Source organism: Eleginops maclovinus, chromosome 11 (assembly GCF_036324505.1).
Source record: "Eleginops maclovinus isolate JMC-PN-2008 ecotype Puerto Natales chromosome 11, JC_Emac_rtc_rv5, whole genome shotgun sequence".
NCBI lineage: Eukaryota > Metazoa > Chordata > Actinopteri > Perciformes > Eleginopidae > Eleginops > Eleginops maclovinus.
The window spans coordinates 5,371,925-5,384,840 of record NC_086359.1 but is presented as its reverse complement, the minus strand read 5'-3'; the positions used below and the strand labels follow the sequence as shown (position 1 = coordinate 5,384,840).

At 40.8% G+C, this 12,916-nt stretch overlaps 1 protein-coding gene across 4 annotated transcripts in view; it reads left to right on the top strand.

The window, feature by feature from the left end:
* The window catches only part of nrg2a (neuregulin 2a), a 63,117-nt gene that overhangs the window by 18,538 nt on the left and 31,663 nt on the right, over window positions 1-12,916 (top strand). For 3 of the 4 annotated variants that reach the window (XM_063894303.1, XM_063894299.1, XM_063894300.1), the window contains exon 2: window positions 12,055-12,217. In XM_063894303.1, the coding sequence (XP_063750373.1) occupies window positions 12,055-12,217 (163 nt within the window). Of the gene's footprint in view, window positions 1-2,441; window positions 2,754-12,054; window positions 12,218-12,916 lie in introns of those variants that run through there. The other variant, XM_063894301.1, reaches the window with a different exon arrangement.

Genomic DNA, 12,916 nt, shown 5'->3' with positions numbered 1-12,916 from the left:
CTTTCAAGCAGAAAAAAATGAAGAGAGATTTAGATGCACATGTCCATGACCATATTTGTGTCTTCGTGTGAAAAATGGAGTTCATTTCAGATGCTTGTTGTACTCCACAAGCTCATATACAAAAGCTTAACCTTGTTCAGAGCTCTTAACGCAATCTTGTGAACAAAAAAAAAAACATCTAACCCTATTTTCTTTTCGCTTGTGGTCGGATAGGGCTCCATTTCCATCTCCTCTTTCCTGTATGTGCACACAGTTTTTGCATACTTTGACATTTGCCAAGTAGGACACAGTTGTAACACGAAGTGGTCGTAAAACACACAAATTATGTCAGATTTTTTTTCCCAGTTCAGCAGCAGCTCTGCGCTTCTGCAAAATTTTTTGAGACAAGAGCTATATATTGATATCCACACTAACCCCGAGGTTAACCTGCTCCCGATGCTCCTACTGCTATGTAGGACTCCCTCACAAGTCAAGTTACATTTCACCAATTTGCATCTTGTGTGGCTCTGCTTGGAGGCATTCGTGGGACCTTGGAGGAGCAGGTTTGGAAATGTTATGAGAGTCATACAGAAGATCTAGATCTACATCACCCTGAAAGCGGTGTTTCTTTTGTCCTGACGTCACAGATACTCACATTTCTGACACATACATAAACCGCACGCCCACCCAGAGACACACAGGCCTGGGAACGAGTCCCGTCTTGTTGAATAGTGGAGGAGGAAGTGAGTGTTGAGGTTAGGGGGGAGATAGGGCGGCAGGGGCAGCTCTCTGACACACTGTAGCCCCTGCCAGTCCTCCGCTGACAGATTAAATCATCGAAAAACAACCACTGGGGGGAGAGGACAGACGAACAAGCAATTTGTTCGTAGGAAAATAACTAAATTTGACCTGATTGGCGTGTCAGACCTTGGCCTCAGTGTGACCCCCACCAGTTTTGTTGCCCACAGATTAGGCTTATGCTGTTGAGTGCAGTGACCTGTTAAGACATGACCCCCTTTGCTGCCCTCTTTTCCAATCCCTGCTGCTGCCACCTCTTCCTAAGAAATACACGTCAGGAATCTATTGAGGGCTGGACTGAGACAAACCTCTGGAGGGCCCCGCCAATGACTCACTTACAGATTTCTTTTTTGAACAAACGAGTTTCAGTGAGAGTGGCCCTGCTGTTGTTTCAACGGGTTTTTATTTTCTTGCCACTTAGCAGGACGGTGGAGTTCAGTCAGCATGAAATTACAAAACCTTACTTTTGCGATAGCAGCTTAAAATAATACTCTGAACACCTTGTAGCCACAGTTTGGGGTATGTCCAATGAAGATAAACAGATTAGCCGCAGCGTTGGGGTTGTCAAAGTTATGTTTGCATTAAATATTGTTTTACAAAAAAAAAACTAATATCCTTTTGTGTTAAATTCAGGCAGTGACTCATTTGCCACTTTTAGAAAGTTCTGTACTTTTGATTTATTTATTTTCTGGAGCCAAACATGGCCCCGCCGCTGGCCTTCAACCCAGCCCTCCCTTTATTTTATATCTGTCTCCCCTTGCCCTATTTTCCTCTACGCTTTCAGACTTTCTTCTGTATAAATAGAAATATAGAAGTTGCCCCCTTAGCCTTTTTAGAGTAAAATTGATTTTACTTATTTGTAGAAGACCAAGGTCTGGTATCAAAAGCAAAAGTCAGAGTTTTTAAAAGATGAAAGCTTTGTTTTAAGGGATGCATCTTCATACCGCTGCACAGACATTGATAACACCTGGCTGAAAGCGACAATGAATGAGCGAGTTACAACCACAGGCATGCTGAGACTCGCCTGAAGTACTGAGAGGTGGGACTGACAGACACGAGAGGTGAGGAAGGGGAGCAGTTAGGAAAAGCCAGAGATGATTTTTCTTTTTTTTGTGAGGGGGGGGGGGATTTTTGCAAGAAGCAAGTCTGTCGTAGATTGTGATCTGACATTTGGCACCTCACACATCGCATATATCCACAGAATCAGTGCTCGGCAAATCTGGACCAGATGTGAAGTGTTTTGGGACCCCAACATCAACCTGGTGAGGGCAGGTCCCTGCCTGAATTATCTGGGTGGGGTCAGCAGTGCAGAGGGGACAACTTAAGAGGTCTAGCTGCACTTCTGCATGGGCCATTAGAAAGGAGAAGATGCTCCCGACGGTAGGAACTAGAGACAGCGCTGGCTACGAGCGTGGCCATGGAGCTTGAATGGACAGACTTCAGATTTCTGGGTGGATTTTGGAACCTGTGTCTCTCTGTCCTCAGCTGTGACTGCAGGGCCTGGAAGACCCGCTGCTTATCTGATGGATCCAGAGGAACAGTTGATTGCCTTTAAAGCAATGGGAAATGCCTTCATTGCTCCCTCCCTCTTTCTTCACTCCCTCCCTCTGTATTCTCTCACTTCTCCCCTTTCGAGCTGTGCCTCTCTACCTTTTTCTCCCTATTTTTTCCTGCTCCCTCCCTCCCTTCCCTCCCTCCCTCCCTTCCCTCCCTCCCTCTCCCTCTCTCTCCCTCTGCCCTTGATTGGTGTGAGTCTATATAGGAGGAGAGACGACTCTAACAGGCTCAGAGTCTGGTGGTGCCCACTTGCCACACGTTCCCAATAGGACTACCTGGGATTTTTTTTTCCTGTGTCTTTTACTCTGAGGATTTACTTTCTTGTGACAGCATGACGGAGAGCAGGAAGAAAGATAAGAAAGCGAGAAAGAAGGGTGGTAAGAAGCCGGAGAGGGAGAGGGAGAGCAACACCACTACAGGTAGACAGAAATGAAAGGTGGTTTCTGTGTAACATGTTGTGTATGTACATGTATGTGTGTGAGAGAGAGAGACAGACGGAGAGAAAAAGTGTGAGTTTGTGTTACTGTATTACGGAAGTGTGGGACAAAGTAAGTATCCCCTTGGCTTGTCAAAGATTGCTGCTTGGTTGTCACATGGATTGGTCTTCTCATATGGACAGCGTGTAGAGGCACATCTGGTTTTTGCTGCACTTGGGAATTGTATGGAAGACAACTTGTATGACATGCGTACAAAATCAAAATCAAAATCACTAAAATGTTTTGGCTCAACTGTTTCTGGACCTCACAGAGCCAAAGCACGGCTGTATCATGATGTGAAAAAACAACAACAATGGCTATAATGTTGATTCATCGGATGATTTAACAACTGCTCTCCCGGTCTTTATCATAGAAGTTATGTCTGTTTGACAAATTTCAGAATATCATTATTTCGACAGGGTTAACAATTCAACAGTTGCTTTCATCTTAATATGCGTATGTGGTGAGTCTTCTAACGTAAAACTCTGTCTTTTTATGAGCTGGAAGCTACTCTGATATCGGTATAGTATGGGAGCTGCTTCTATTTCAGAGCCACAGACGTAGCAATGTGCTTGCTCAGTGGTGGATCCTACAAGCTGCAGCATGTCACTGTAGTTTGACCTCAGGTCATGGGGGTAGCCCAACCCCCGTTTTAGTGACACTTTGAGGACAATACCTTGAGAAGCACTGTAGCTACTTTGACTCCTCATTCCTGGTAGGATTAGATACTGTATCTTATAGAGCATCTGTTATGTTGGTAGCCATTTTGTACCTGCTGATGTCACTCCTGTCAGCCTCCAATGGATAACCCTCAAAACTGGGTTTAGCATGTACAACAGTTCCCTTTGTAGACCATTCCCTTGCACGTCTTTGACTTGTTCTTTATTGGCCCTCTTTTCAGCTTAAACGTGCTACTGTAGTTGTTTTTGGCACCTACGGTTAATTTTCTTTTATTACCCATAAAAAGTTGAAGCCTGAATAATAAATGGTCCTTGTTCCAGGTTTGATTGTGATCTATAAACATGTGAGATAAACGGCTCCCAGAACACAGTGCTTTTTGAATATTTCTTTATTCATAAGCGAGCACAGCTGCTGGACACAGAGAAGAGCAGCGCGTGATGGACATAGTCTGGCTTAGTTTACTTTTACAAAAGGACACAACTGATAATAAACCTACATTTGTTGAGTTTCAATAATATGCCTTCAACAACTCAGGAAGTTCATGTGTCAGCTTACAAGTGCCATGGTAATTTTGTGTGTATTTAGTTAATGATAATTATCTTGAATGATCAATTTCCACATGGAAAACACGTCATTGATGTATTACAAACTTTGGTAAATGGGTAAGCTGTTTGAAACTACCTGCTTACTCATAGTAAAATGGAGCTTATAAAAGGAAGCCAAAATGATCACGACCTCATGGGGGATGCTCGTTATGTCTGCCCCGAATCAAGTACCTTCTTGGACTAAGGCTCTGAAATGGGTCATCCATAAACATAAAAAAAAAGGAACAGAGTGACACGTAAAGATGGGTCGTCTACCAACACCTCCCTGATCTGGCTGTTTGATAAATGTTGATGGCTTTTAATTATCTGGGACTAACATGACTTCATTCAGGATGAGGTTTTTCAATGAAGGCAGATCAAAGAAGTAGCCTTATCGTTCGCAAATCTATCAACAAGTCTTCATGATCAAAAGTAGCTCTGTATAATCTGCTAATGAAAAGAGTAGACATGTAAACAGCATCAGAAAAGTATGCCAGCTTTCTGTAAGCTACCTTTTGATGTCAGTACTTAGCTCAAAACGAATTGAAGTTATTTTAGCTAGCTAGCTTGTTTCGCTAGTGTGCTAACTAAGCAGCACAGTTGCACCAAAAAATAGATTTCCGCTATCGGGCTGTATGTCAGCGGTGTGGTATGTCATGGATATTGTGTATATTGCACCAAAAACATGGATATATGATCATTTAATGTGAAGGAGTTTGTCAAACAAAAGCGCTACCTTACAGTGCTATTAGGACGGGAATGTGTGAGTAAAGGAAAAACTAAACTAAGAAACGAATACATCTTTTTGGCTGCTAATACAGCTCTCATATTCTCAGAATGTTGCAATGTGTTTAATTGCTGCATTCAATATTAATTTCAACTTCAACATGTCGTTGAAATTGCTTCATTGATACAAAAAGTTGATAGTTTGTGGATCATTCAAGCCGCGTCTGTTCCGAAACACTCTGAAAACTTGGCCTCTTGTGCTTCCCGCCGCGCTCCGTTTCTTGAAAACTTGTCATCCGAACCGTGCAGCCGATACGTTGTACAATGAACCGTGTGTTCTTTCACACGTATGGAAGAGGTGTGTCAAGATATAATTGTATGTTACCTAGTCCATGAGCGATCTTTTGGGGTTGTCAAGCATCAATGACATCACAGGAACACGACGGTCTTATCTCAAGTACGATATGTTCCCTTTGAACCTATTATTACGCATATATTTAAGAAAATTAACTACTCATTTATAATTCCCTTTTTAAATGGTTATGACGTGTCCAGAATTTGGATCAGAAAGTATTTAAAACGTTGATTTATGGAATTCTGCTTTTTTTAAAGACTTGTGTATTGTGGCTGTAAGTTGACACTCTTTAAATAAGGTTGCAGGACTTTTCTAATGAAACAAGCCCAGCATTAGAAAGGGGAAAACTTCTGCAGACTGCCAAAATCGTGGTTCTTTTTGGAAGGAAAAGACCCCCGAGGGATGGAAACACTCTGCAACTAGGTTTTTCTTTCTTATGAATAAGACAAGAAGAGCAAAATGCTACAGGCATTTCATCAAATCTGTCATCAATACAATGCTTCAAGAATGCATGTCTCTCTCTCTCTTTTTTTAAATAGTAGTTAGAAATCCCTGAACAGTTTGCCTGACCTACATACATATTATTTTGCTGATGATGTTGTAATCTATAATCTTAAACCATCCATCTTATATTATGTCAACACAAGGCACATCCAGTTCCCTTCTGGCTGGGTGTTCATAATTAATTACGTCAATGAAGAGTGGGATCCTTCATTTTGTGCCAGACACTTTAATCATGTAACGGCTACCACACCTTTTTATAATTGAAATAAAGTAATTTGAGTTATTTAGCAAACTTTTTTTAGGGCAGTGGCGAAAGGACATGGTGGTGAAGCACAGTCTGGGCTTCTAATTCATGTAGCATCTTGCTTCATATAATTGCTCTTACATAATTACTCTTTGTGCTGTAACATCAACAACAACAACAACAACTTCAAACAAATCAGAAACAACAATTACAACTGACCTACACCTACAGAACAATAGTGCCCAAGAAACACCTCAATATCTGTGTGTCACTGTCGGTGGAAGACTAAATGAAAACCAAAAATCGGTTGGCTCTTTTCCAGAGGCATATTATGACTTTTAATGTGAAAGCAATCTGTTGATTTTAAACTTTTGAAATCTCTGGTTTACCAAAGAATCTGTGGAATGCTGTGAGTGCGTGTAATGCACTTCAGTTTACTATGTGGATACAAAGTCAACCCCTTCTTTCATTTACTTAAACAACTGCCATTTACCGAAACAACTCAAACATATTTTGCAAGATATGACACCGAATGCAACCTCCTCTGTGTGCCCATTTTCCTCCCCTTATGTTACTTTTGCGAAAAAGTTGGCAGAACTATAGCACAATTCCCAAACCTGACATTAAAGTTCACCATGTAAGCAAGAGGCCAGATGTGGTTTTAATATAAATTAGCATGTCTGAATCGATGTTACTCATCTATCAGAAACATGTGCATCCCGTTGGAGTCTTTTCTCTCTATAACTGTTAACAGTAGTACAGTCTGATCTACCAACTCATGAGAACCACATCTCTTTGGCTTTCCTCACCAGCCTGTATAAAACATTGTCGAACATCTAGTGTTTGTGAGTTTGTGCGTTGGGAACATCTGCTCGTAATGTTGTATGTGGGAGTTGGTAACAGCCAAAAGGAACAAACCAGAGTGAAATGCAAATCCCAAAAAGAGGAAATTGACCACATAATTTAAGTAACGTGAAAACGAATTTGCGCATCATGTGGCTGCCACTGAGAAGCAATTTCAAGGAAGTGACTTCTCGTACCTAATTTGCCTGCATTTTTTTATAGCACTTTCCAGTAGTTCCACAGAACAATGACTAATTTGTACAAAAATAGTCTGATCATTTCCTGAACATGAAGTAAAAAGGACCAACGCACCGCAGTCAAAGGGACGAATAGAAGAGAAGACGGTTTCAGTGAAAACATGTGTAAATGTGTGTTGGACTGATATAATATTACAGACACATTTAAAATGTTGTGAAGGTAATTAAAGCAGACCTCATATCAAGACCTTGTAACTTATGAATGTTGGACTGAGTTTGTGCTCTTTATGTTGGGGATTCTATCACCACAAGGTGTGTTGGTCATGTAGTGGAGTGTCTGCGTGTGTTTACGCTGATCTTTTATGAACTGGACTGTTTGTGCTATTCCATTTGAATACGTGCGCATTTACGCCATTTTCTTGGTTGTGCAGCGTTACACTTCACTCCTGTGGGTAAGAATACCACCGTTTCTTTGCTTCCTGTTTGTATATGTTCCCTTCAGTGTAAAAGAAAACGTATATTCTCTAGCGGGGGACGGGCTGATTGGTCAAATCTTTGGTTCTTATTTGTTCATGGCACAAAGCCGTGACGGCGATCAGGTCTTCTGATTGTAAGAAAGTGGGATGATTTGGCGTCTTTGGTAGTAGTAGTAATGGACATATTTCCTTTCGCATCTGGATGAAAGGAGGACTCCACTGAAGAGTCCAAGCATTGTGTTTTCATTGTTAAGTTTTGTATGTGCTAAATAATGACATAGTAGTTAAAAAAGTTGAGCGTCGACAGAAGGGGGATAGTAAAATGTTGACATGCCAAGATTGACTTATTCATGTTTTACTGCCGCAAAGAAACACAATAATTTAAATAAATGCAAAAACGTTATCAGAAGGAGTATAGTGAGGGATAAGTAGATGGGTTTGAGTCACATATAAACAATGCAACAGATAATTATTCGGGGAAAGTGTATTGGTTGTGGTGGGAGACTGTTGAAATGATATCTTTGAACAGATGTTGTGTTACAGTGACTAGTGTGCAATGTCTGAAGACCATTCCCACATGCAAACTCCATTTCTCTAGCTGCCTCACCATGTAATTTGTCTTTTGACAGTGTGCAGTAAAGTGACATAACACCAGAATAATCAGCGATACTTTGTCTAGAAGGGGGAAACACAAAGGCATGCCTCAGATTCCTTTCCTAATCTCCTGGAAGTAAAACTGAAATGTTAACTCAATAATACGAGCAAGGCATTGTTAATTCATCAACTGACTTTGTTTTTGAACCTCTCTCTGGGCCGAGGTCTCCAACTGTTACCCAAGGCATGAGCTGTTGACACGCCGGTTAGGCTTCTATTCTCAAATTTGGTTTTTATAGTCCATGTCTGCAGCTGCCGCTCCGCTTCAAAAAGAGAGAATCAGGCTGTTGTTGAGGCGAGGGTTTATCGTAGCTGCCCAACACTTTTTCCACTGGTGTAATGGAAAATGAGATAACCATTTGCCTCCAAGAAATTATTCTATTTCCAATGATAATCACTCTTTATCTTCTTGTTGGAAAACACTGATTGCAGTTCGTGGATTTAATATGCTTTATGTCAAGTACAGTTGACTTAATTTAATTAAAGTTGTTACATCAAAGTATCTCCTTTTTAAGATGCTCTGTTTTACATCTGTTATTCCAAGCAACTATGTCACTGACCAATGTCAACATGGTCTTTGATAATTTTTAGAGGCATTTGTTTCGCAAATGTATTTTGTGAGGAGCTGGAAAGATACACATTATTTAACATTGACATTAAGACTAATCACCATGCAGTGTAATGGTAAACATCTGTATTACAGAGCTGGAGTGTCTGATGGACTCCTGTGTCTTCATTAAAAGTGTATCCTGTGGATGGAGCAGATCTTCTTGCACATCTGGCTCTCCTGGTTGATGAGAAGTGCAGTCCTGTAACTTTTCCAGGCAAGGACACGGCTTGTTTAATTTGCTTGGCAAGGACAAAACTGTGTCCAAGCAAAGTCCTAAATATTCTTGCTTTATGGTGCAGCCTCATTCCTGCTGTTCTCCGACTATGACTGACAAGGCTTTCCCCGGGCAGTGTGCTTGGTTTAGTCTGGCAGAGCGCAGTGTGTTTGGAGATCATGTACATATGCACACTTGAGTGCATGGCGTTTTATAAGACATTATAAACAGCAGCATATGATACGTTTCTCTTACTGTAAATTACATTCAAACAAATAGTTTTTCTTAAAGTTGGTTTTGGAACTTGAGAAGGACCCATGAAAGTAAGTGATGAGGCTGCTAACAGTGCACATGTAAGCTTTGTCATCACGTACAGTATAACTGGTATGTTTCCATTAGCCAGCCTAATGTGGAAATTAGGGGGATCAGTCGACCGTAGAACATTTTTCGTTCTGATCTTTATTTAACATCAAGTCCCATTTACTACATTACATTTGTTAAATAACAGAGATGTTTAATGGAGAACATCTGGCAGCATCAGAAGTCTCATGTTCAGTGTATGGTCTTGCTGGAGGCTATTGATAAACGCACGCCACTTGCAGAGCTGATTTCAAATGGCGTGTATGTGTAGCCTATTTAAGGTTAGATTTTCAGCACATAATATGTGCCATATTTATTGTCTCAAACGCTATTGGGGCAGTCAACCTCACATAGATCCATCCTGAATGTCAGCTGATTAGGTCTTTCGGTGCCACAAAGGGAGCGTCTGCCTTGTGTTAGATTCTTTGTCTTTATTTTCCATGAATATCATCACTCACATTTTCCAACAGGAAGCTGTTCACAGATAAAAGACCTCTGTCTTACCAGCTACGGAATAATTATAGTAACAAAAAGATGCTTTTGAACTAAGAATAGTTGTTTTCCCGTCTATCTGATCTGTTTGTGAGTAATTTTAAACTTGACATTTCCCTATCTGTGACTCCAGTGGGAAAAAAAAGTTAGACAGATGGCTCTTGTAGTGTTCTGTGGAATAATCATGACTGCTTTTGATGTGAATTAAAACTTGTATTTAAAGTCATTGGACCCCCTTAAATAGGATCCAGCTGGTAAAAACATTCAAGATTCAAGAAATATATAATTTATTATGACTTGAGGGGTTTTTCCCTATCCTGTAGTGTGATGGGTTTGTGTGCATGTAAATGGTCATGCAAAGGCAAAAATCCCAAAGTTTCTCAACCATTGGACTCTTGTCTTTACCTCTGTAACATAATGACATCACTATGTAACATGTGTGCTTCTATTCGATAGCGCTCCAACACATTGCACGCGATAGGCTAAAGGGTGGGTCATCTCTAAGCTGTTGACCAATCCCAACAGAGCCGGCCAGCTAACCAATCAGAGCAGACTGGGCTCTGGTTTCAGACAGAGGGTGGAAAGAGGTGCTGCAGCACAGGCAGCATGAGGAACATAAAGAGCTTTTTGAACATTAAAGCATGGAGACATGTCACACAAAATACAAATATGGACCTGAAAATGAGCACAACACGTCTTCTTTAAGTGGGACTAATGTTGACGAATCATGCCAGTAAAAAAACATTTATAGAATATATTTCTTGAATTATTAAGGAGAAATCAGACCTTCAGACTTTTACGTGAGACTTGGAGTGGGTATACGAGGATGGATGGTGGTAGATTTTGTTAAGCATCAAATGTGAAGTAGTTCAATGTCAGATAGCAAAGAGATCCACTACTGGAAGTGAGAGCTGTCACCTCTGGCTCCCATCAGGAGTATTAGTGCCAAGTGACCAGAGATGGGAGGTCACACTGCACCCACTCACAAGGTACTGTACAGTACTAGGTTGCCATAGACAGACTTCCACATCTGCCAGGCTTACAAAGCTGTGTGCGTGAGAAAACTTGAATCTGTGGCTAATGTGGTGAGCTGAATTAGGATATTAAAAATAGCGGTGACTTCAAAACCCTGCAGAACATCATGATGGAGATTATTTCGTAACTGCTAAAGTGTGTGCTTTACCATTGCCAATCCTAAACCAACTGTACCCCATGATCCGTCACAGCTGTCGACTGACACTAACAAAGAAAGAGAAGAACAATGCAGCATCATTAAGGTCTTTCTTTTCTTTCAGACATGTCGCCGCTACTAGGTCAGGAAAGTAGGACAGTCTCCACAAAAGAGGACGACAGGGGCCGATTTTAGTGCAGCACTTTTTAAATGTTTAATTGAAGTCATTACCTATGTATACTTTTTCCGTTCCTGTCACGTTTTGTTTGTCTTCATGCTGTAGTCGTCGCTGTAGTGGAGGTGCACTGGAAACAGCTGTAATTTGTATGAGCACTCAGTTAAGCATATGCATGAAATTGTAAATGTTACACACGGAGAGAGAGGGTTTGTGTGTAATAGAGGGAGGTGGGGGGGGGGGGGCACCTTGGACAGCCCCTGGTTGACCCTTTTTCACCCCTTCTCCCTCGCTCCGCCTTGCATGAGTCTTCTCCTAAACATGTGTGCAGCTGTCAGCTGGTGTGTGTGTGTGTGTGACTGTGTGTGACTGTGTGTAAAGATCATTTTTCAATTAGTTTTTCTTCTGAGGAGAATAAGTTGCATGAAATAACTTGCAAATATTATTTTTCTCTCACATATGATCATATAATAAGCACTGTTATGACCATAGCTACAGTGAGTCACTTGGTAGCAGATGCAAGCGCTACTATTTTATTACTGACTATATGTCTTTTTTTGATGCTGTATTCACAACAAACAAGTGATTGAAGTTTAAATGTTTTATTATATTTACTAATTTACCAGTTGCCTTTTATTTGTGCATCAGTCTTTGGTTGCAAATGTTCCTCATCCGCTTGAGCATGTTTGCTAAATATTGCTTCAGGTGTCTTTATAGCAACAAATCCAGAGTGAAATCCAGCATGTTTATTAGTCTAAGGCAAGGTTGATGATGTCTCTAGCGACAACATCTGGCGGTCACATGAGAGAGTGATCAGCTCAGTCCGTAGAGACGATGATTGTCCTGCTTCGTCCCGCTGTTTCTCCTAAAATCAGTGCACACAATCATCAAGAAAATGATCATCAAGTCTTTAGTGTTTAATAACAATGCCTTTTTTCTTTCTCTCCTTTTTTTTTAGCTGCGGCTCCAAAGTTAAAACCGATGAGGAATCCAATAATAGTGGACGAGGGAAGCAAGCTCATAGTTAAGTGTGAGGCAACAGGGAGCCCTCTCCTCTACAAATGGTTCAAAGATGGCAACGAGCTGAAGAAAACCAAAAAAGTCAGAATAAAGAACACCCCGTGAGTACAAATCACGCATGTCATGTAAACCTTGCAAACAGTGTAAGATGTAAAGAGACTGAGGTACTCCTGAGCAATGATGCTGTTTTCTGCAACCACCGTTAAATCTATACATTCACATGTTACTACTAGTCACATTTTGCCTGATAGAAACCGGATTATGTTTGCTGGCTTTACAGGGACATTGCTCTTTGTATTACAGAGATATCAGAACACTGCATTTTAGCATCTGACAGTTAAACATCTCACTTATGAGTGAAACCTGGCAAAACCCACAATACTATTTTTCTTTATGGCCTTGTTCCATGGATGTTTTATAAGAACTCAAGATTTTCCCTTTTGTTTGAATGAAAATTAACAACTCAAATACGTTTTCTAGCTTACCAGTTTTCCTCTATGGTGCGGCCAACTGCACGACTCCTTTGCATGGATACTCTGAGGCCATTGAAAAAACATTGGAATAAACCATGCAAATACATCATCAATAAAAAACACTACTCAGAATTGACCTTGTTTGCATTTGGAGGTGTACTGCTAAAACCTTTGCGGAATACTTTTTCTGATGACAGTTTATTGGGAATAATGCTTTTTGGACTGTTTGATGGGATATTTTTTATTAGTAGCCAATTTGGCATATATTTGGCCATATTCAGCTCTCTTAATACATCCATGGTACTTTCTCCTAGTCAGGTTGAACAA